Source organism: Stegostoma tigrinum, chromosome 23, assembly GCF_030684315.1.
Source record: "Stegostoma tigrinum isolate sSteTig4 chromosome 23, sSteTig4.hap1, whole genome shotgun sequence".
NCBI classification, from domain to species: Eukaryota; Metazoa; Chordata; class Chondrichthyes; order Orectolobiformes; family Stegostomatidae; genus Stegostoma; species Stegostoma tigrinum.
Genome location: NC_081376.1, coordinates 33,025,997 through 33,051,160, shown reverse-complemented (window position 1 = coordinate 33,051,160; position 25,164 = coordinate 33,025,997). Strand labels below are relative to the sequence as shown.

The 25,164-nt window shown below is 42.0% G+C and overlaps 1 protein-coding gene across 3 annotated transcripts in view; it reads left to right on the top strand.

Moving 5' to 3' along the window:
* adcy9 (adenylate cyclase 9) overlaps positions 1-25,164 on the top strand; it is a 166,459-nt gene that overhangs the window by 87,434 nt on the left and 53,861 nt on the right. For all 3 annotated transcript variants that reach the window (XM_048551884.2, XM_059654049.1, XM_048551883.2), the window contains exon 2: positions 13,382-13,569. In XM_048551884.2, the coding sequence (XP_048407841.1) occupies positions 13,382-13,569 (188 nt within the window). The remainder of the gene's footprint in view (positions 1-13,381; positions 13,570-25,164) is intronic.

Genomic DNA, 25,164 nt, shown 5'->3' with positions numbered 1-25,164 from the left:
GCATGGCCAATGCATCAAAGGCAAAGCCTTATGATAATTGTCAAACTTAACCAAACTAAATGTTGTGTTCCTTGCAGGAATTTTATATGCATGTTCACGGAAACTGTAGAATGGATGAAGGAGTGATGGATTGTAATAGAGATCTGTATTGTCAACATTAGGATGTAGCTTACTAATATGGCAAGTGCTCAGATTCCATATAGCTGATATTGAGACACCTGTAAAGGAAAAATAACTCGCATTTTAGTTGGGAGCAGTCTCACGTCTGTAGTTCAACCTTTGGATGTGAATCTCAAACTATGGATTGCAGAAAATATCTTCAAAGAGTGGAAATATGCACACACCTCATGGTGCTTTGTGTGGTTTCAGCACCAGTTTCTGGGATATATTAGTGTATACCATCAATAAATAATGCAAAAATATGGCATTTTCCATTAATTCGACGGGCAGGATGATTTGTTGTAGAGGCCAGCTTCTGATTTCAAAAGTGCCACATTTCATTCAGTGTGGAATCCTTGCAGTGATGTAATGCAAAGTGTTTGGGAATGAATTGATGAACTCTCGGATGCCAAAGACAATGAATTTAAAATTTAAAACTTTGTGTGGTTAAATGTAATTTTGTGCAGTTGATAGGTTTTAATTTGAAGTATCATATTGGGCAAGGTGCCTTTTACAAGGCATGAGAAGGGTAAGGCCTGCAACAGTTATAGTCTGACTTAAACCTATGTGTTCTCGATTCCTGAAATGTCTAAGTTAGCTTGATCTATTTAAGGTTATAATGTAATATTTACTTTAAGGCAAAATTTGCTGTGCTAAAGTTTCTAGCTGTAGAACTAGAAATCATCTCCTAGAGATATACAGCACGGAAACAGATCTCCTGATCCAACTCACTAACGCTGACCAGATATCTTAAATTAATTTAGTCTCATTTGCCAGCATTTGGCCCATATCCCTCTAAACCTTTCCTATTTGTATACCCATCCAGATATCTTTTAAATGTATAATTGGACCAGCTTCCTCTGGCAGCTCATTTCATATAGGCACCACCCTCTGTATGAAAAAGTTGCCCCTTAGGTCTCTCTTAAATCTTTGCCTTCTCTCCTTAAACATCTGCTCTCTAGTTTTGGATTCTTCCCCCACCACCACTCCCCCTAAAAAAAATCTCTGGGGAAAAGTCCTTGGCTAATGTGTTGAATTGTTATTTTGAAATTGTACCAGTTATTTAAAACTAGACTTCTTGGGTCTGAATACAATTCATGTTAAACTGTGAATTTATTTCAATTTATTTTAGTGCAGTAACTTAGCACTTCCTTTCATTTTAAGGTGACATGGGAATGGTTCATTGTGATTTGTCAAGATGTGTGCTCGTTTTAATGATTCTTTGAAGTGACCCAAAAAGAAAGAAAGAAAAGACGATTTATCTGCTTTATTTTACTTCATTTAAGCAATATTTGCCTGATTTGGAATGACAGTGCTATCTGTTAGTGTGATGTCATCAGCAAATGCATTTGGGGCAAGGGAAGGAAGAGTCACGACTGACAATTAGAAATGAAAGTTCAGCTGGAATGAGTCAAGAAATACCACACATCTCAATCTCCTAAAAATGAATAGCAGTTTTACAATAGAATTATTGAGCAGTGCTAGGATTATAACATACAGCTAATAACCTGCAATCAAATTGTAAGCTTTTGAACACTTTGTTCTTTTTAAAAAAAAACGATAATTGCTTAAGCCATTGTTTAATTTATAAAACAATTATGGTTTGTACAGTTTTTTTAAATCACAAAGCCATGTTTGCATGGTTGGGAGGGTTCAGCCTGAAGCTGGGACTGTATGTTATGATTTCTACTGCCCTGGCAAAAGTACTAATGTGAATTCTGAGGAAGGGTCACCGGACCTGAAAAGTTAACTGATTTTTTTTTCTTAAATGCTGCTGATCATTTGCAGCAACTTCTGTTTTTGTTCCTGATTTACAGCATCTGCAGTTATTTTGTTTTTTTTAATGTATGCCTCTTGCTAGAAGATCCTTGTATTACCGAGACTCCAACATGATGAGATGTCTAAGAAATCTCCTGGTTCTGGTGTTAGTCAAGTATTCATAAAATAATGGTGTTCATAGATGTAAGGATTGTAGTAGAAAAATGTTCAATTAGGTGATGTCAGCATTTAAGGGATACTGATCTAATAAAGCTGTGGCGATTTTTGAAGACATTGGTGAATTCTTCTGATATTGCTTCTGAGGGTCCAATTTGGATTGATGTACAGGAGAATGTTTGAGTGCATCGTCTCAAAAAAGTTGATGAGAATGACAAAAGATGCTCCAAAAAAGGGAAAGGTAGACCTTGACAGGAACCCTCTGGATTGAAAGAATAAATGCACGTACAGATTGTCAGAATATTGAGCCCTGTTTAATTTGGTAATCGCTTGAAGCAGGTAGAGCAAAGTACAGCATTTATTGGAAAGGTTCCTTCGTCATAAGTGAATAGTGGTTCGGGAAAATGGACACAGTAGTGTTTTTTAGGGGCTGAAGGACTTGATGTGCAGGTGCAGTTTCCTACCTGAAATTTTGAATATTGCAAAAACAGCTGTGAACCACGTTGTGTAAGACTGCATGTGCCTTCTTTATTCTTCAATCTTTTAACATTTGAATGGCTGAGTAACAAATGATTTCCCAATGATTTTTGTGCTTTCATAGGCTTTGGATGTAACTGAATAGGCCAGTATTTATTGTCCATGTGTTAATGCTCTTGCAGATGGTAGTGATCTTTCATTTTGAACTGCTGTACCTCATGTGATGCAGCTACACATTGCTGTTAGGAAAGATGTTCCAAAGGATGTCTTAGCATAGCCATAGTTTTGTCCTCATTTGCATCTGCATTCAAGGCGCATGTTTAACCAGTGGTGCCTTGGTTCCTTTAGTTGAATGGCTCTCCAGTGATTCTTTTCTGTTCCTGGGATATCCAGTCTTTAGGGCTAATATTGGGAGTATCTTAAAAGCATAGTTACTTCTCTGTATTTTTGTTGGGAGCAAAGGGCGTGCAGTTCTGATATGGCTACTAATTCTGTGACCCGTGGTGTGATCTGCAATTTTAAGGTGTTGACTCTTTGTTTCCAATATTGCACCCTGTCCACTTGAGCCTGCTAAATTAGAGAACCTCATGTGGATAGCTGTTGACTTTCAACATCAGAAAGAGATATATCTGTACATTTTGAATCAACTTCAAGGTTGTATATTAATTGAAGAATAAACATTAACACTAGTATCCAATGTTCTCTTCAACTCCAGTATGATAGTGCATTTTAAGAAATATTTATCTACTTCCAGCATCTTGCATGAGCACTGTTTTGTTAATGATGCTGTCAGTGGATAAGAAGAAGCTTCCTTTAAGTCAGCATAGTTTTAATCGTACTCAGTGTCTGCGTTGATTTGGAAGTTAGAACCATTATTTCAAGGAAGATGCCATTTCGCCCATCAAACTCATGCCAGATTTCTGTCATGTGTAAAGGGCATTTCATTCTATTTTCTGCAGTTTTGATCACTGATTGAAATGGGCAAAAGATTATTTTACAGCAAAGGATTGAAGAAGGGATTGCTGCTCTTTTTGAAATCATACTGAATCATTGTAACTCATGTATTGCTGTTTTCAAGCTGTGGCGAAGGTTGTTTGTACTCTGGCTGACATCAGGGTGTTTGTTCAACATGAGATTTGGCTTGGCAATGGGTTGTTGATTGGTTTTGTGGAGCTGTGACTAGACATGGATGCCAAAGGTCATTAGCCTGACTGCTGTCTGTTTAGTTCCTGGGTAACTTGTGCATGTGAACGACACTGGGAGATGTCTTTGGACTGATGCAAAGGCAGATGACGTGTCTTTCTCTCTAGTAAAATACCTAAGCCTGAAGCTTGAATAGATCAAGATTGAGGAAGTTGATGTGCTGGAAATTTTGGCAAACATTAAGATTGATAAGTCCCCAGGGCCAGACCAGATTTATCCTAGGTTGCTCCAGGAAGCAAGAAAGGAGGTTGCTAAGCCACTGACAAAGATCTTTGCTTCCTCACTCTCCACGGGAGTTGTACCGGAAGATTGGAGGGAGGCAAATGTTGTTCCTCTTTTCAAGAAACGGAATAGGGAAATCCCTGGAAATTACAGACCAGTCAGTCTTACGTCTGTGGTCAGCAAAGTTTTGGAAAGAATTCTGAGGGATAGGATTTATGACTATTTGGAAAAGCATAGCGTGATTAAAGGGAGGGACAGGTCATGCCTTACAAATCTTATTGAGTTCTTTGAGGAAGTCACGAGACAGGTTGACGAGGGTCGAGCAGTGGATGTGGTGTACATGGACTTCAGCAAGGCATTTGGTAAGGTTCCCCACAGCAGGCTCATTCACAAAGTCAGGAGGTATGGGATACAGGGTGATTTGGCTTTCTGGATTCAGAATTGGTTGGCTGAGAGGAGGCAGAGAGTGGTTGTAGATGATAAGTATTCTGCCTGGAGGTCAGTGCTGAGTGGTGTCCTGCAGGGCTCTGTTCTTGGGCCTCTGCTCTTTTGTATTTTTTATAAATGACTTGGATGAGGAGGTTGAGGAGTGGGTTAGTATGTTTGCTGATGACCAAAAGGTTGGAGATGCTGTTGGTAGTATCGAGGGCTGTTGCAGGCTTCAGCGAGACATTGACAGAATGCAGAGCTGGGCTGAGAAATGGCAGATGGAATTCAACCTGGATAAATGCGAAGTGATGGATTTTGGAAAGTCGAACTTAAATGCTTGAATATAGGATTAAAGGCAGGATTCTCGGCAGTGTGGAGGAACAGCGGGATCTTGGTGTTCAAGTGCATAGCTCCCTCAAAGTTGCCACTTGGGTGGATAAGGTTGTTAAGAAAACATATGGTGTTTTGGCTTTCATTTAACAGGGGGATTGGGTTTAAGAGCCGTGAAGTTATGCTGCAGTTCTACAAAACCCTGGTGAGACCACACTTGGAACAGTGTGTCCAGTTCTGGTCACCCTATTATAGGAAAGATGTGGAGGCTTTGGAGAGGGTGCAAAGGAGGTTTACCAGGATGCTGCCTGGACTGGAGGGCTTGTCTTATGAGGGGAGGTTGACTGAGGTCGGACTTTTCTGTCTGGAGAGAAGGAGGAAGAGAGGTGACCTGATCGAGGTGTACAAGGTAATGGGAGGCGACAGCCAGAGACTTTTCCCCAGGGCAGGATTGGCTGCCTCGAGGGGTCATAGTTTTAAAGGTGTTAGGAGGAAGGTATAGAGGAGACGTCAGAGGGAGGTTCTTCACCCAGAGAGTTGTGAGCCCATGGAATAGTTTACCAGTGGTAGTCGTGGAAGCAGGGTCATTAGTGACATTTAAGCGACTGCTGGACATGCACATGGACAGCAGTGAATTGAGGGGAATGTAGGTTAGGTTATTTTATTTTTGGATTAGGATGATTCCATTGCACAACATCGTGGGCCGAAGGGCCTGTACTGTGCTGTACTTTTCTATGTTCTATGAAGAAAGCCAGTTTATTTTCCCCTTGCCAGTTGTAAACTGTGGCCTTATAACCAGTAAGTAAGAGATTTTGCCTCTGGTATGCCAATTGCCGGTGCTTCCTGCAAAAAAAGTTAAAAGATCCTAGAGAAGAGAGATTTGGAGAACAAAGTTCTGGCAAGTAAGCGGATCATCTCCATGAACTCTGGATTTGAGCAATTGAATTGCTTCTCCAGTACTTATCTCCTTCCCACAATTTTTATTTGTCTCTTGGAGGGAAGACAATTTTAGAAAGGATAGAGTTATAAGACAATAATTTGAAATCATTTACCTGTAGTTAGAATCTATTAATTTGTTGTAAGTAATAGTCGTGATCAAGTTATGAGAAACCTGGTACATATTCTCTGTTGGATCTGTCTGGAAGGTAAATTGGGAAGTTTGCATGCTTTGATTAAGATTTCTAACTTTAATGACTGTGGGAATTGTGGGACTTGATTTCCAGCACGTTACCTCATGAGGTAACAAAGTGTGAAGCTGGATGAACACAGCAGGCCAAGCAGCATGTCAGGAGCACAAAAGCTGACGTTTCGGTCCAAGAACCTTCATCAGAGAGGGGGATGGGGAGAGGGTCCTGAAATAAATAGGGAGAGTGAGGGAAGCTGACCGAAGATGGATAGAGGAGAAGATAGGTGGGGAGGGAGATAGGCATATTCTGCTTGGGAGCCCTGCAGCCTAATGGTATCAATGTGGATTTCACAAGCTTCAAAATCTCCCCCTCCCCCACTGCATCCCAAAACCAGCCCAGCTTCTCCCCGCCTCCCTAACCTGTTCTTCCTCTCACCTATCCCCCCCTCCCACCTCAAGCCGCACCTCCATTTCTCACCTAATCTCATCCTGCCTCCTTGACCTGTCTGTCCTCCCTGGACTGACCTATCCCCTCCCCACCTATACTCTCCTCTCCACCTATCTTCTCCTCCTATCTATCTTCGGTCTGCCTCTCCCCCTCTCCCTATTTATTTCAGAACCCTCTCCCCATCCCCCTCTCTGAAGGGTGTCAGCCCGAAACGTCAGCTTTTGTGCTCCTGAGATGCTGCTTGGCCTGCTGTGTTCATCCAGCTTCACACTTTGTTATCTTGGATTCTCCATCATCTGCAGTTCCCATTATCTCTTACCTCATGAGGTGTGATGTGGGCAGCTGACTCAGTCCCAGTTCTTTCTACTCTACCCTCATTATTGTATAATCCCATTCCAGATTATTGCAAACAAAGCAGAAAGGCTGGCATGGAGGTGTAATACAACTTTAATGGAGACTTGATGCTTCAACTTACCCAGGGTATCCGATGAAGAGAATCGTGTTCCTATTGAGATTCTTTGTGGCATATACATTAGCATCATATTAAATATATTATCCAGTACTGTTACCTCTGAGAGTTTATTTGTCTCAGATGACCAACCTGTTTGCTTTTGAAATCACTGTCTCTGCTTCCATCATCCTCCAGCAGCACATTCCAGATCATTAGTACTTGCTGTAAGAAGGCCTCCCCCTCCCAGATTCTTTCTCAAATTTGAAATAGGAAAAAAAAACTTGCTCTGCTGGAAATGGGATCCATTTCATATGGGGATGAATCATGCCAGAATCATCATATTACACAAATAGATCCTGGGGAAAACTGCAACAACTTCAATGGTATCTTACTCATGTCACAGGTAAGGTCCTTGCTGATATCATAATTCTGAAAAGAACTGCACTTACGCTCAGACCAAAGATACCCTGAAACAATGCAGTTTCTGGATGGCGCATCTACTATCGATGTCATCTTCTCCATTCACAGTTGCAAGGTCTTGACAACCCAGAGCCTACAAAAATTGGCAACAGGGGCCCATGAGGAAAACAACAACTTAGAGTCATACAACTGTACAACACGGACACAGACCTTTTGGTCCAAATTGTCCGTGCTGACCTAAATTAATCTCGTCCATTTATCAGCATTTGGCTGGTATTCCTCTTTAGACCCTTCCTAGTCATTGACCTATCCAAATGCCTTTTAAGTGTTGTAATTGGACCAGCTGCTGCCTCGTTCTCTGGCAGGTGATTCAATACATGCACCACCCTCTGCGTGAAAAAATTGCCCCTTTGATCTCTTTTAAATCTTTTCCCCTCTCATCTTAAACCAATGCCCACTAGTTCAGGATTCCCTCACCCCTGGGAAAAGACCTTGACTATGCACCCTATCCATGCCCCTCCTGATTATATAAACCTGTAATTCACCCCTCAGCCTCCAATGCTTCAGGGAAAATAACTCCAACCTATTCAGTCTCTTCCTTCATCTCAAATCCCCCAACCCTGGAATAACCTTGCAAATCTTTTCTGCACCCCTTCAAGTTTCACAACATCATCTTCCCTAAAGCAGGGAGACCAGAATTGCATGCAGCATTCCAAAAGTGGCTTAACCAATATCCTGTACACCCGCAACATGACTTCCCAACTCCTATACTCAATGTGCTGACCAGTAAAGACAAGCATATGTACCTCTTTCACTATCCTATCTACCTGCAACTCCACTTTCAAGGAACTATGAACTTTGTCTCTTTATTCAGCAACATTCCACAGGACCTTGCCATTAAGTGTATAAGTCCTGCCCTGATCTGCCTTGCCTAATTGCAGCACCTCACAACTACCTAAATTAAACTCCACCTGACACCACTCAGCCCACTGGCCCATTTGATCAAGGTCTCATTGTACTGAGGCAACCATCTTCACTGTTCACTACACCTCAAATTTTGATGTCCTCTGCAAACTTACCAACCACATGTCCTATGTTCACATCCAAATTATTTCTATAAATGACAAAAAGCAGTGGACCCAGTATTGATTCTTGTGACACACAGCTGGTCACAGGCCTCCAGTCTGAAAAACAACACTCCACCACCACCACCCTCAGTCTCCTACTTAACAGTTCATCATACAGAATCTTGTCATCACCTTACTGAAGTTCACAGATTGTAACCAATGCTCTGCCTTTCTCAATCCTCTTCATTACTTCTTTAATATTACCTGACCAACTTCATTTGTGGCACTTGTTCCAGAACCTGCCTTTCACAGCTATTAACAAAGATGCACCACTGAGAGGCACCCCAACTGAATGGATTGTCTGCTCCCTGTCCATCATCTCTCATTGGCATCTTTCTAGCTACATATCTTGCCCACAACCTTTAAATCTGTCTTCTCCAGTGCTGGTATAATAGTCAAGATTATAATTACTTCTTCCATGATTCACTGAGATCTTTGATAATCGGCAAAAAATGCTTGAAATGTGCAGTAAAAATGACATCTGCAATAGGCAAATAATATTCATCCTCCGAGCCATAGCATTTCAGTACATCAAAATCATCACTGCAAATCCAATGACCCTTTGTTGCTTCTGCTCATTATTATGTGTCCTATTATTTCAGATTTATTTCTTTCAATTTATCACCATTTCTCTAGTTTGTTAGCTCTTGGAATTACATTGATGCAATGAATATGTTTATCAATTCATTCGGGGGATGTGGGATGTGACTGCCACTGGCTGGCCAGCATATCTTGCCTGTCCCTAGTTGCCCTTGAAAAGGTGGTGGTGAGCTGCCGCCTTGAACTGCCGCAGTTCTCCTGCTGTGAGTTGACCCACACTGCTATCAGGAAGGGAATTCCAGGATTATGACCCAACGACAGTGAAGAAACCGTGATATATTTCCAAGTCAGGATGGTGAGTGGCTTGGATGGGAACTTGAACGTGACGTTCCCATATGTCTGATGCCCGTGTCCTTCTAGATGGAAGTGGATCTTAGGTTTGGAAGGTGCTGCCTGAGGATCTTTGGTGAATATCTGAAGTGCATCTTGCAGATAGTATGCACTGCTGCGACTGAACATCAGTGGTGGAGAGAGTGAATGCTTGTGGATGGGCAAGTGGGCTGCTTTGTCCTGGATGGTTTCAAGCTTCTTGAGTGTTGTTGGGGCTGCACTTATCCAGGCAAGTGGGGAGCGTTCCATCATGGTCCTGACTTGTGCCTTTTCGATGGTGGACAGGCTTTGTGGAGTGAAGAGGGTGAGTTACGCGCTGCAGTACTCCTGGCTTCTGGCCTGTTCGTGTAGCACTGTGTCAATGTGGTGAGTCCACTTGAGTTTCTGCTCAGTAGTAAACCCCCCCGCCCCTGGACACTGATAGTGGGGGATTCAGCCATGGTAGCACCATTGAATTTCAAGGGCAATGGTTAGTTGTCTTTTATTGGAAATGGTCATAGTCTGGCATTTGTGTAGAGCAAATTGTCACTTGCACCTTGTCAGTCCAAGACTGGATATTGTCTAGACCTTGTTGCATGTGAAAATGGACTGCTTCCGTATCTGAGGAGCCTGAAATGGTGCTGAACATTGTAGTCATCAGTGAACATCCCCACTTCTGACCTCAATGGAGGGAAGGTGATTGATGAAGCAACTGAAGATGGTTGTGCTTAGGACACTACCCTGAGGAATTCCTGCAGAGATGTCCTGGAGCTGAGATGATTGACCACCAACAGCCACGACCATTTTCCTATGTGCCAGGTATGACACTAACCACTCAAGAATTTTCCCCCGATACCCATTGATTCTAGTTTTGCTCGGAATCCCTAATGCCACACTCAGTTGAATGCAGCCTCGATGTCAAGGGCTGTCACTATCGCCTCACCTCTGAAATTAAGCTCTTTTGTCCATGTTTGAACCAAGGCTGTAATGGGATCAGCAGCTGAGTGACCCTGGTAGGACCCAAACTGGGCATCAGTCAGCAGGTGCTGCTTGATAGCACTGTTGATGACACCTTCCATCACTTTACTGATGATCGAGAGGAGACTGATGGGGCGGTAATTGGCTGGGTTGGAGTTGTCCTGCTTTTTGTGTACAGGGCATACTTGGGAAATTTTCCACATTGTTGGGTAGATACCAGTGTTGTAACTATACGGGAACAGCTTGGCTGGGGAGCAGCAAGTTCTGGAGTACAAGTCTTCAGCACTGTTGCCAGAATGTTGTCAGGGTCCATAGCCTTTGCAATATCCAGTGTCTCCAACCGTTTGTTGATATCACGTGGAGTGAAACGAGTTGGCTGAAGAATGGGATATGTAATGCTGGGGACCACTGGAGGACGCCAAGATGGATCATGCATTTAGCACTTCTGGCTGAAAATTGCTGCGAATCCTTCAGCCTTTTTGATGTGCACTGATGTGTTGGGCTGTTTCGTCACTGAGGATGGGGATATTTGTGCAGCCTGCTCCTCCAGTGAGTTGTTTAATTGTCCACCACCATTCACAACTGGATGCGGCAGGACTGCAGAGCTTAGATCTGATCCATTGATTGTGGGATCGCATGGCTCTGTCTGTTGTTTGCTGCTTTTGCTGTTTGGCGTGCAAGTAGTCCTGTTTGATAGCTTCACCATTTTGATACCTCATCATCGGATGTGGCTGGTGTTGCTCCTGGCATACCCTCCTGCACTGTCCATTGTACCACGGTTGATCCCCTGGCTTGATGGTAATAGTTGAGTGGGGGATATGCTGGGCCACGAGGCTACAAATTGTGCTGGAGTGCAATTCTGCTGCGATGGCCCACAGTGCCTCGTGGATGCCTAGTCTTGAGTCACTAGATCTGTACGAAATCTGTCCCATTTAGCATCATGATAGTCCCACGCAACAAGATGGAGGTTGTTCTCAATGTGAAGGTGAGATTTCGTCTCCACAAGGACTGCAATGGTCACTCTTACCGATACTGTCATGGATAGATGCAACTCCACTTGGTAGATTAGTAAGGATGAGATTAAGTATGACTTCTCTCTTGTTGGTTTGCTCACCATCTGCCTCAGACCCAGTCTAGCAGCTACGTCCTTTAGGACCCGACCAGCTCCATCAGTAATACTGCTGCCAAATCACTCTTGGTGGTGGGCGTTGGAATCCTCCACCCAGACTATATATTTTGTGCCCTTGCCATCCTCAGTGCTTCCTCTAAGTACTGCTCAACATTGAGGAGTACTGATTCATCAGCTGAGGGAGGAAGCTATGTTGTAATCAGTGGAAGGTTTCCTTGCCCATGTTTAACCTGACGCCATGAAACTTCATGGGATCTGGAGTCAATGTTGAGGACTCCTTGAGTGACACCCTCCTGACTGTATAGCACTATGCCACCACCTCTGCTGGGTCTGTCCTGCTGGTGGGACAGGACATATCCAGGCATGGTGTTTGGGACAGTTTATAAGGTACGATTCTGAGAGTATGACTATGTCAGGCTGTTGCTTGATTAGTCTGTGAGACGGCTCTCCCAATTTTGGCACTAACCCCCGGATGTTAATGAGAGGATTTTGCAGGGTCAACAGGGCTGTTTCTGCCATTGTCATTTCGACTGCCTAGGTCAATGCTAGGTGATCCGCGTGGTTTCATTTCTTTGAGACTTTATAACGATTAGTACAACTGAGTGGGTTGCGAGGCCATTTGAGAGGGCACTTCTGAGTCAACCACGTTGCTGTGGGTCTGGAGCAACATGTAGACCAGACCAGACCAGGTGAGGGTGACAGCTTTCCTTCCCTGAAGGACACCAGTGAACCAGATGGGTTTTTCAGACTATTGGCAATGATTTCGTGACCAGTAGATTGTTAATTCTAGGCTTTCTTTGAATTCAGATACCACCATCTGCCAAGGTGGGATTGAAACACAGGTCCCTAGAACATTAGCTGGGTGTTTGGATTAGAGTTGAGTGATAATACCACTAGGGCACCGCCCAGTTTGCATCTAAATATACCTTGACTGATTATGTTGCAACTTAAGGTGCTCAATTAAATATGAGCAACCTGATCATTTATTTTTGAAGGCATTGAAATTCATGTTGGTTTTTGAGGAAGTTGGGGAGTGGGAGATTTGATTTAAGAATGTTCAACATTACGAAATTTCTATACCACAAGATCAGAAAATGGACGCATTTATTATGGGCCATCAGACCAGATTAATAAGTTAAAACAAATGAAATAATAACAAAGATTATGTACTGAACTGTATTTCAAAATTAGTTCAGTGCTCATGTTTGTTTCTAATTTAGTTTGTCTCCAACAGCAGAGATTACAATCAAATCTCCCGCAGGTATCAGGTCAGCCTTGTCATTCCTTTAGTGGTGGGCTTGGGGGATAATTGACAGGTCTGGGTTCCTTCCTTCCTTCCTTCCTTCCTTCCTTCCTTCCTTCCTTCCTTCCTTCCTTCCTTCCTTCCTCACTCACTCACTCACTCACTCACTCACTCACTCACTCACTCACTCACTCACTCACTCACCCACTCACCCACTCACCCACTCACTCACTCACTCACTCACTCACTCACCCACCCACCCACCCACCCACCCACCCACCCACTCACCCACCCACCCACCCACTCACCCACTCAGAGGGAGACGGAGATCCACCAGAGAAGAAACTAAGGGCCAAATGATGTACTTGTGAGGGGGTGGGGGGAGTGGTATATGTGATTCTATATTTAGTAAATTGGCATTTTCCTTTTGTATCTGGGGCAATGAAAGGTTTCTCCATCTAATGGGTTGTGACTGCACATAAATGCAAACCGTTTGAGGCTGTTAACAGCTTTGCCAAATCCATTACTCAGGACTAAATTAATTAGGATGTCACATACCTTGCATAAAGCAACTTATTTTCTTGGATAGCAATTCTACAAACCACCGTGAGATTATTGTTGACTTTGTTCCAAAAGCTTCATTGCTTTCCCCATCCAAAACAATTTATTTCTCTGGTGCAGTTTGTTCATGATCACCTTTCAGTTTTGTTTTGCAACATGTTCATACTCAAGTTGCATATTCCCAGGTGTGGCAAAATTTTAAATTTGAATTTTTCCTGTTTATTTTCTTCACAGGATTGCAGACATTCCTTATTTCTGGCAGAAAGCTGACTCATTCAGTGTGTACCTGTTCTCACATGATGTTACCTCGCCTTGATAGAGGAGACTTCAGTTCTCTTACAATCCCCATGCAGAACCAAGAAATTACAAATGAGGCTTCGACTGAAGTGGGGGAAGCTAGCAACATCATGGTTAAAACTAAGGTAAATATACAAGCATCTTCAACTAAAGCAAGACCATTGTTATGAAACAGTTTCAAATGAGGAGATATGACTGGTGGTGAACTGAGCAAGGAGTATTAAACTTGTTTAAAGGCAAGAATTAAAGATATGGTTAGAAGAATCATATTTAAATAAATTATTAGTGTGGACATTGAGGAAAATAAATTTATGTAGTTGTGCCAATCAAGCAATCATTTGTGCCACTAGTATTTAAAATGTATTTTCATTTATTCAGGGATATTGGTATTGTTGGTTGGGTAATATTTGTTTAACTGTCCAAGAACTGCTGCAGTCCATTGGTTGCAGATGCACCCGCAATTCTGTTAGAGAAAGAGTTGGAGAATTTTGACGTAAGGGCTGGCTCCCACAGTTACTGTGACTATACATCCTCACCCTGCTTCCTGTAAAGGCTCTATTCCAAGATGGGATGGTGAGTGACTTGGAGAGGAATTTTAATTGGTGGTATTCCCATATATCTGGTGCATTGTACATGACAGTGGTCCTGGGTTGGCAAGGTGTCGTTTAATGAGCCTTGATTAATTTTTGCAGTCCATCTTAGTTGTGCATCGGTGAATAAGGGAGTGAATCTTTTTGAACATGTTGCCACTCAAGTGGGCTGCTTACTCCTGGCTAGTGTTAAGCTGCTTAAATGTTTGAGCTGGACTCCAGGCTAGGATGGAAAAAGAGTTGATTACCCATTTCCGGTTTTTCTTCACAGCGGTGGATATATAGGGTCTAATTCTGTGTTTATGGATGGCCTTCTTGGTGGAGAACCAAGCCTCTAGAAATTCCCGTGCTTGTCTCTGTTTGGCTTGATTTAGGATCCTGATGTTGTCACAATCAAACTGGTGGTTCTCCTTATCCGCGTGAATGGAGACGAATGAGTACTGGTCATGTCTTTGCTCGTTGGTGTTCATGTATTCTTGTGGCCGGTTTCCTTCCTGTCTGTCCAATGTAATATTTGTCGTGGTCTTTGCATGGTTCTTGTATATCATGTTGGTTCTGTCCATAGTGAGTAAGGGGTCTTTGGTTCGAGTTAGCAGTTGGCATAGGGTTGTCGGAGAATTGTGTGCCACTCTGATGCCCAGCAGTAGTAGGAGTCTTGTGGCCAGTTTGGATATGTTCTTGATGTACAGTAACATGACGTGTATTTCAGGGTGTACTGTTTCTTCCTGTTTGTGTGAGAGGCGTAATCAAACCCAGCTATTCAGGTATCCATTGTCCTTAAACACTTAGTAGAGGTACTCTGCTTCGTTTTGGCATAGTTCTGGGTTGCTGCAGTGTGTTGTTGCTCGTTTAAATAGTGTTTTTATACAACTCTGTGGGTGTTGGGGTGGTTGCTGTTGAAATTCAGGATTTGATCTGTGTGTGTGGCCTTTCTATGTACCTTTGTCAGAAATTCGTTGTAGGCCCTGCATTCTACCATGACACCAGGAATGGGAGCTGTTTGTTCTTTTCTTCCTTGGTGAATTTGCTGGTGAGTGTTGCTTATTAGTTGGTGTGTCTCCTCTAATTTAGTCCGTTTGATGACAAAAGTGTCACCTACGTATCGGATCCATGATTTAGGTTGGATCTGCGGAAGGGCTATGCATTCAAGTCTCTGTATCACCGCTTCTGCTATTAGTCCGGAGATAGGTGTCCCATATATTCATAGACTGGCATTAAAGGTAATGTGGGTCATGAGGCGAAGGTCCAATAACTTCAGCATGTTCTCTACGGAGATAGTGTCACTTTGGGCTTGTTCTTTTTGTAGTGTTGCTAGTGTTTCTCTTGCCAGTGGTATATCAGTTGATGTGCGGAGGGCAGTAATGTCAAAGGACATTATGGTCTCGTCCTTGCCTATTCTCATGTCTTTGAGGGAGTTGAGGTGGGGTGGTGGTGTTTGTCCCTTCAGGTTTCATTTTTAGGTAGTCGGCTTTGTTGATTTGTCCAGTTTGTTTGAGTGTCTTTAGTGTGTCGATTATTTTGTTACCCAGTTGTGGTTTCAGGTCTGTTTGCACTTGCCAGTATGTATTCGTGTCCGCTAGTAGTGTCTCTGCTTTGGTGAGGTAGTCCCATTTGTTTAGTATTACTGTCATGTGCCCTTTGTTCGCTGGTAGAATTGTGATGTTTTTCTCTTTTTTTAAGGTCCTTTGTAGGGCCTTTTCTGATCTCTTAAGAGTGTTAACTTTGTTCCTTCTGACCAGAAATCACCCCCATAGAAAATCACGTTATAGGGAAAATTGCTATAGAAACTTGCTACACCATAAAATAGAAAGTTTGTATTATCCACACAGTGTTCAATGTTCATCAATCATGTTGTAGCCAATTTTTATTAATGAAATGAGCATTATAGCAGAAATACCTGTATTCAATCTCTGAATTTCCATTTTGTGGGCTTCAGCTGCCTCTTTACCATGGACATGTAATTCCTTTACATGTCCATCCCCCATCAGGATGGTCTCAGGGCTTTCCACTACTTTGAGGTTTTAAAAAAAAAAGCCTGAATCATCTCCATCTTCCTCCACCTGGCTGAGTTTGTCCTCACTTTGAACAACTTCTTTAACTCTTCCCTTTTACTTCAGGTCAAAGGGGTGACCATGGATACATGCATAGGCACCACTTGTACCTCTGTCTTACGGAATATGTGGAACATTCCTTGTATAAGCCCTACTCTGGCACCCACCTACAATTCTTTCTCTGGTACGTTGAACCCCCCCACCGTCATCCAGTATTGGAAATGTTTATCAATTTTGCTTCCAATTTCCACTCCATTGTTACTTTCACCTGCTCCGTCTCTGACTCCTCACTTCCCTTGACATTTTTGGGGTAGGCTGGTCACCAATATCCACTACAAACTCACCAGTTCTCTCAGTTACCATGACTGTGCATCCTCACACTGTGCTTCCTGTAAAAACTCTATTCTATTCTCCCAGTTCCCCCTCTTCCGTCACAGCTGTTTCAGTAATACTAATTTGGACAAATCTGAAAAGTCTATCTCTCTCCCTCAGCTGAGGATTCCCCACTGCCCTGGTTGATGGTGTCCTCAGCTGTGCCTGGCCCATCTCCTGCGCTTTGGCCATCACCCCCTGTCTTCCCTCCCACTACAGCGTGAGGGTCCCCCTTGTCCTCACCTAACATCCCATCAGCATCTACATCCAAAGGATCATTAGCTGCCACCACAAGATGCACATTCCCGTCTTGTCCCTTGTCAGCCCTCCACAGGGACTTTGTTCCAGGACACCTTAGTCTACTCCCCCTACAACAGTTGCAGAAGTTTTAACACTGGTCCTTTTTACTTTTCTACTCCCTCACTGTCCATGACCCTAGACACACCTTCCAGGTGAAGCAGCAATTTACTTGCATTTTTTAAAATCTAGTCTGCTGTATTCTGCTGCTCACAGTGCTGTCTCTTCTACTTTGGACAGACTGAGTGACAGCTTTGTGGAGTACCTATGTTCTGTCTGTAAAACCTTGGCTTCCGGTTCCATGCCTTTTCAACACACCAAAGATTTCCCTGACAAATGTCTCTGTCTCTGGCCTGCTGCAATGCTGTAATCAAGCTCATTGCAAGCTGGAAGAACAACACCTCATTTTCCGCTTGGGTGCCCTGAGCCTTCTGGACTTAATATTGAGCTCAATAATTTTAGGAGCAGAGCACCTCCCATGTTCTTACCCCAATCCAATGGGTGGTGCAAAGTTGTTAGCCCCTGTCAGTCACTGTTAATAGCTATTTTTCCTCCCAGCCTGATTGGATCTTATCTGGATCTTAATCTAAATTTATCTCTTTGCAAACTGTCTTGAGATGCTTTATGATTTAAGTTGGACTAATGAAAGTTTGCTTTAGTAAAAAGGCCCTTTAGGTAAATCTTCCTGTTCACTATAAATGTTCATCATTATGAGCGCATCTAAAACTTTGCAGAACAAGAATTTATTTAAAATGGAATATGTTAATTGAGAATGTATGTGAAGGTGAAATGCTAGAAATTAGGGCCAAGTTTTAGAAAATAGTAATCAAGCCAGCTGCATATACACCCCCTTTGACATGTATTCTGGGGTAATTCCGAATGGTGATTTTTTTTTTTAAACTTTTCAAAAGTTGCTGAAGTTGATTTTTGAGTGAGTCATGTGTAGGTGTCAAACTGCATATTCTACGTAATAAAAAAGAATCTTGTGATCTTTTTGATGGTGGCCTTGTGTATAACTTTGGCTGTTACCATGCTGTCTTCTGAGGATAAGGAGAAATTAAATAGGAAATCCTGTCCAACAAAAACTCACCTATTTAAAATAATGGTTTTATTTCTAACTTTTTAGCATTCTTACTCTCTTCTGTATGTGAGTCATTTAATGTGCGTACCAATTCATAGTAAGGAATTAAATCACACCAACCATACTCCCTGAAGGCTTGTTTTGTCAACTGGGCCATACAGACTAGGAAAATCATTTACCAGCAGTATTGTAGTCAATCAATCTAGCTCTGGGGACTTGGGATAAGAGCTAGGAAATGGGAGAGAACGTGCGGTTGAAGATCATGGGGAGGGAATGAAAAGGAGACTGTTATCTTGTCACTACTCAGATCACTGAGGTATTTCTAATAACAAAGTAGGAGTGCATCAGAATAAATTTGGAGGAGAATGACTGACAGTGATGGCTCCAAGTCTTGAGGGGTAGGGGGAGTACATCATGACTTGACATGCTAACTAGGGCAAAGCAGTTTGTTTGATCAATACTCCATTCACCATCTCAAGCATTCACTCCCAACACTGTCTACAACAGTTGGCTGATGAATCACAAAATGGCCTTCCAAGGGGCCCTATTTGACCTTCAATGCTGATGTTCCAAATATGGAGAGTATAACTGGAAGTTTCTGCAAGATGATGTTCCTTTCATCAGAAGCTGCTTTTCTCCAGCTTTTGCTGCTATACACTAATGAGCAACAAATACTGACCTCTGAACGGAAGATCCAGTGAGCAGTGCAAATGCAAGTAATTTGTTTCAACCTGAGGCTTTATTGAAATCCCCTCACAGTGAACATTAACATTGTTAGCTTTTCTAATTCTCTAATTGCTGTTTCTGCATACTGAACGTTTTGCATTTTGTGCACCAGGGCACCCAAATCCCTCTGCATCTGAGCTCAGCAATCTCCTGTTTAAGAAATATGCTTCTTTTATTATTCTTCTTGCAAAAATGGACAATTTTACATTTTTCCACATCGTTCTCTATTTGCCAAATCTTTGATCATCCTATCTATATACCTTTTGAATCCTCATTATATTCTCTCCACAATTAACTTGTCTACCTAGCATCAAATTTAGCTATCTCATCTTCAGTACCTTCATCCAAGTTGTTTATAACAATTATAAAAAGTTGAAGTCCTAGCACTGTTCACTGACACACCACTTGTATTTTGTAACCAATAAATTATCATTTATTCTACTTGTGTCTACTGTTTCCTGTTAGCTTATGCAGATCAATATTATCACCATTCCACAAGCTTTTGTCGTCTGCTATGATCTTTGTGACACCTTACCAAATGTCTTCTGGAAATCTCAGTGCAATATATCCACTGTTTCCCCTTTGAACGCAGCGTTATTACTTCCCCAAAAAATTCCACTAATTTAGCTAAAATGCTATTTCCTTTTTGCAAAAACATGTTGTCTCCGATAATCATGAACTTAACCAGGAGTCCTGTTGTAGCATCTTTCATAGTAACTTCTAAAATCTTCCCCTTTGACAGATGTTAAGCTAACTGGTTTGTAATTTCCTGCTTTATCTTCCTTCATTTTTGAATGATTTGAATAAGAACTTCCTCAAACCTGGTGAACATTTTAGAATACTGTGTTCAGTTCTGATCTCCCTGCTACAGGAATGATGTTAAACTTGAAAGGGCTCAAAAAAGATTTAGAAGGATGTTGTCGAGGTTGGAGAGGTTCTCTATAGGGAGAGGCCGAATAGGTTGGGACTGTTTTCCCTGGAATGTCAGAGGCTGAGATTTAACCTTATAGAGATTTATAAAATCATGAGGGGCATGGATATGGTGAATAGTCAGTGTATTTTTCCCAGGATAGTAGGGTGAGAGGGGAACGATTGAAGAGGCACCAAGGGGTGACTTTTTCCACATGCCATCACCCCCATAGGACCTGCTGTCGCCCCCGGTCTGACAAGTCAAAACCTGCTTTAAGCACTACCTTTGTATCTGCGTCCGCAAAAGCGGCTAGACCTGAGTATTTTCAATACTTTGCTTTATTTCAGTGTTCATTTCTTGTTGCTTTAAGCATCAGTGCCCTTAGACTTAAGCATGAGGTGACAATTAGGATGTTTATAAGGTTGCTTGTATGGTCAATAGTGAGGAAGATATCAATTGACTGCTCAGGTGGACAGTAAAGTTGTAAATTGGGGTTAGTCAGAAGTTATACATTTGAGCAGGGAATGCAAAGAGAGAGGGCAATATGTCATTAATGGGATAAGACTGGAATGTAGAAGAACAGTGAACTTGGAGTGCATGATCAGAAACGCAACCATAAAAGGACAGGTAAATTGTGGTCATGGTAGCAGATGGACTTTTTCCTTTATTCCATAAAATACAGAATACATGAACAGAGAGGTTAATTTTGAACTGTCTAAAACAGTGGTTAGGCCACAACTATAGTACTGTGTACATTGCCAGATGTAATTGTACTAGAGCATACAGAGAAGATTTACAAGGATGTTACCAGGAATGGAGCATTTTAGCCATTAGGAATGATCAGTTAGACTTTTTACTTCGGATCTCCCGCATCTGCAGTTCTTGTTTTTACTATATTGGATAGGATGGGGTTGTCTTCATTGGAGTAGAAGAAATTGAGAGGGGATTTAACAGAAGAATTAAAAATTCTGAGGGGATATGATGAGGGGAATAAGTCCTGGTGCATGAACAGTTGCTATGTTTAGAGGCTTATCCAGGTATGCTTTAAAGTGCTGATTGATCCAGATCAAGCAGTGAAAAATAGGCTGATGCTTGGTAGCTCTTTATTGGCTATTGGCCAGCATAAATGCAACCAGCCACATGGTTACCTTCTGTACAATAAAGGTATTGCTTGTCTGTTGTGGAGAAACTTTCAAAGAAAGGCACCTTGACCACAAGTCCACCAATAAGTGGACAGCACGTAGTGGCCTTGACATCCTGTTGGAAAAGGAGGGTGGATTCTATTGGGTCGTTCCCTGAGCATGCTTTTAAAACAATTGGCAGAACGCCTCATCGCCAGAACATTTCAACAAGCACCAAGACATCACATGGCTGGTGGTGAGAAGGGCTTTTCCATGCTGGGCTAAGAACCACCTGTTTTCATCAATGGCTCTTGCTGCCAACTGCTACAACTGACCTTTGGGCCTGCCAGGCCCTGCCGCTGTCTGTAAGGTCTCAGTGTGACTACCACTTTGCTTCCGCCATCTTTTGCAACCAAGCACTCCTTTGCCTCTGTGCTACCACATTGCCATTTGGGCCCGTGCCAGGCCCCATCCATTGCCTGGGAAAGTGATGGCCCAGTGACGTTATTGCTGGACTGTCAATCTAGAGACCCGGGTAATGTTCTGGCGACCCCGGTTTGAATTCTCTCAGAGCGGATGGTGGAATTTGAATTCAATTAAAATATCTGGAATTAGTCTAATGATGACCATGAATCTATTGTCGATTGACAAGAAAAACCTATTTGGGTCTACATGTAAACCACTGCAGAATCCACCTCTATGCATCAATGAATCCCTTGCCGCTGCCTGTATCCATCTGCCCTGTGGCTGACTATCAGAGTTCCCCAGCTGCAGTTGTTGTCACCACAACTGAGCTCCAAAGGTCAAAGAACCAAGTAAATTATTTATTTATTCCACTTTTGTATACTGTTTCCTGTTAGCTTATCCAGATCAATATTATCACCATTTCATGAGCTTTTATCCTCTGCCACAACCGAGCTCCAAAGATCAAAGAACCAAAAGAGAGAGAGTAAAAAGTGAGAAAAGAAAGGAAAGCTATCTGACCAGTCAAGCTCTAGTAAGGAATCCTACTCCTCCTCCTCCTCCATCTTGAGTGGAGGATTGTATCCTGGACAATGTGCCCTGGTTGAATGATGATAATGAAACAATTGTTGATTGTTGGGAAAACCCATCTGGTTCACTCCTTTCGGGAAGGAAATCATTCGTCCTCTGGTCTGACCTAATGTGACTGTAGATCCACAGCAATGTAGTTGAGTCTTAACTGCTCTCTGGGCAATTAGGGATGGGAAATGAATGTTGGCCTAGCCAGAGAAACCCATACCCCATAAGTGAAATTTAAAATAAACTTCTGACTTTTTAAAAAATCATCTCAATCCTAATTTTTTTATCTTGAGTCTGTATTTCCATGGTTTAGATTTCCTAGTTGTAAGTCTGTAAACATTCAGAATTTTGCAGATATTTTTAACCAACTAATGCAAACATATTGTGGCATGTCTGGGGCAGGTAGGACTTGAGCACGGATCTTTTGGCACAAAGGTAGAAATACTACTGTTGTGCCACACGAGCCCTCTTCAGAATTTTGTAACTATAACATGCTTTAACAGGTTGATTTTTAAAAATGACACATTCTGGAGCAGTTGGATCCTGAAACCAGGTCTTCGAGCTCAGAAGCAGGGAAACTACAATAGCACCAGGAGACTGCCCAATTAGTTGTTTTTAAATCAACCTAGTCAGTTGTTATGACATGCCTCAACAGCTGATGGACTAAACACAGGCTTTCTGGACCAGAAGTAGGGAACTGCCATTCTGCCATAAGGGCACTCTTAGGAATCATGTATTTTCATTAGCTCACCTTTTCTTCTAAATTCCAGAGAATATGAACCTAATTTACTTAACCTGTATCATTGGACAACCCTTTCATTAGGCACAAATTTGATTTAGTCTTTGTTATATTGTTTCCAAAGCCAGTACTTGGATTGTCTAACATGCTGCAGTTCAAATTTTTCTAGCCACAAAATTTTTTAGCATATTCTTCGCATACCAGTCAAACACCTTTTGAACCAAAGCATGCCCACTTCTGTTCACTCCAAATATAGGATCAAACAGGCAACATTGGCTGCACTGGAGTTTAACATCACGTTGGATCCTGGTGATATTTCGAAAGAGTGACCACATCTGCAGTTCACTTTTATACTTGGTACATAAGTTAATCTCCATTTAGAATGGAGTTTTCAAGGCTTTGAACTGTTGACACGTTGGTAACATCTACAGTATAATTTCCTTAAATATGACTATTGGAATTGCACATAGGTGTGGCCACATTAAGGTCCTCTAATTGTTACAAGATTACTTTATTCCTGTTCTGCAGGCCCCTTGCAATAAAAGCTATGTAATTTGCCTGACTAATTGCATGGCATAATTGCATGCAAACTTTGTTTCTTGTATGAGTATGTCCAAGGTTCTCAGAGCAACGGGTTTAATGCTTTTTTAAAAAAATATTCTGCTTTTCTATTCTTACAAGTAAGAGAAAATAACATCACACTTCCCTATATTATACCCCATCTGCTACCTTGTTGCCTGCTCAAGTGACCCATTTTTCTTTGCAACCTCCCTGTGTCTTACTCAGAGTTTGCATTCTCGCACAGCTTTTTACCGTTGGCAGACATGGATATATTACTGTCTGTCCCTTTTCTCAATTTGTTAGTATTTTTAACTGAAGCCTATCATTGATTCCTACAACATTTCACCAACCACAGCTTGCTGACCTGCAACTGGCTAATTTATGCCTATTCTTTAACCCACTCTCTGCTGATTTGTAATGCAGAGTGACGTCAACAGCGTAGGTTGAATTTTTGCACCTTGATGTTTCTATGAAGTCCTCTCCTCCTAAATCTTTCCCCTTGCCTGAGGCATGGTGATCCCTAGCTTAAACCACCACCATTCGTCTCTCTCATGAAAGAGCACCCGTATGATCTGGTAAGACTGTAGACACTTTACCTTCTGTCCCTAGCTACAAACATCCTCATCTTGCCTCTAAAATCTTTGGCATGTTATTGCACACTTTTTGGAAATTGAGGGTATTCTAGATCTACTGGTTCCTGACTGTGTTTGTTACATTCTCAAAAATGTCCAGTAAATCTATCACGTGTCATTTCCCTTTCAAAAGATCATGATTCTTCTGATCATACAGTGCACTCATTCATAGTCAAACCTCCTTATTAATTGTAATCCAGCATTTGCCCTTTAACTCTGGCTGACTGACCTAGAGTTCCTGGTTTTCTATTCTTTTTTCTGCTCCCATATTTGCTGCCTTCCAACCTGAGAATCTTGCCATTTGGAATTTTTAAAAAAATCCTATCTAGAACATCCTGAACCTCCCTGCAGTTACCTCCTTTTGAATTTTATAAGGAAAGTAAAGGAAACAAATAGTGTACACTAGATCTCACTTACTAGTAGGCTGTCCTAGATGTAAGGTATAGATTGTGTTTGGGAGATGTGCAGTATTTAAAAGCAATCAAGAAATTGTGTAGATTATTAAGACACAATAGTTCAGATATGATGTGTGAGCTAAGTCTAGAAAAAGTATATGAACAGTGGCGGATGAGACTGATTTTAATGATCTTTGAGAAAGCCAGATGGTTGGTGCAGATTGTCGTTGGTCTCTATTGTTTGCTTTCTGCATTCTACTAGTGTTAAGAAGTCCCTCGCTTTTTTTCCTTGCTTTTCCTCAATTTTCTTCCAGACGGCACCTTCCTGCTCAAGAATGAACTCCAACCCCTGAACACATGTTAGTATACTTTATTTTTAGGGGTTGTTTTTCCGTCTGCATCAGTTATCTATTCAAAAAAGCCCTGTTATCCTCCCCTGCCCTGCCCATACCATACCTTTGGCAGGGTACACCTTTTACCTTATATCGTGCAGGTTAAAACTTGTTAAACGTTGTCAGACAATTATATAGATAAGAGGGTACGAGATGACATGTTGGTTTAGGAACGTCAATATGAAGGCCTGAAACAACAGACCATAACATGAGACTTCTGATAGCACGTTTCTCTATTATCTTTGCTTACCACTGACCTATTAGTTTCATAATATTATTAAGGGATCACTCATATACCCCATGTGTCTGTGGATTCGGACGTGGGGAAATTAGCTTATTCAGTCACGTGACTCATGGCAGAAAATAGGGACCTGGAGTAGACATAGGTGAGAATGTGGGATGGATAAAAGTAAGTTCATGGATGATACAAAGATTGTGAGTGTGGTTAAGAGTGCGGAGGAAGATAATAGGTTTTTAAGGTCTAACAAACAACTGCAAGGTGTTGGGTTACAAAGGGACATAAATGGATTTGTCAGACACCATCATTAACAGATGGAATTTAACCCTGAAATCTGAGATAATGTCTTGTTACTTCTTCCCAAGTACAAGGGAGTAGTGAATGAATGGTAAAATACTCGGAAGCTCAGAAATGTGGGGATGTTGGGGTGCTTGTCCATACATCCCTGAAGGTGGCAGCACAAGTCAATCAAAAATTAAGAAGGCATTTGGGATGCTTGCCTTTAACTTGGCCTAGAGGGGCCATGTTGGATTTGTACAGAACTTAGGTTAGGCTGTAGGTAGAGTATAAGGCA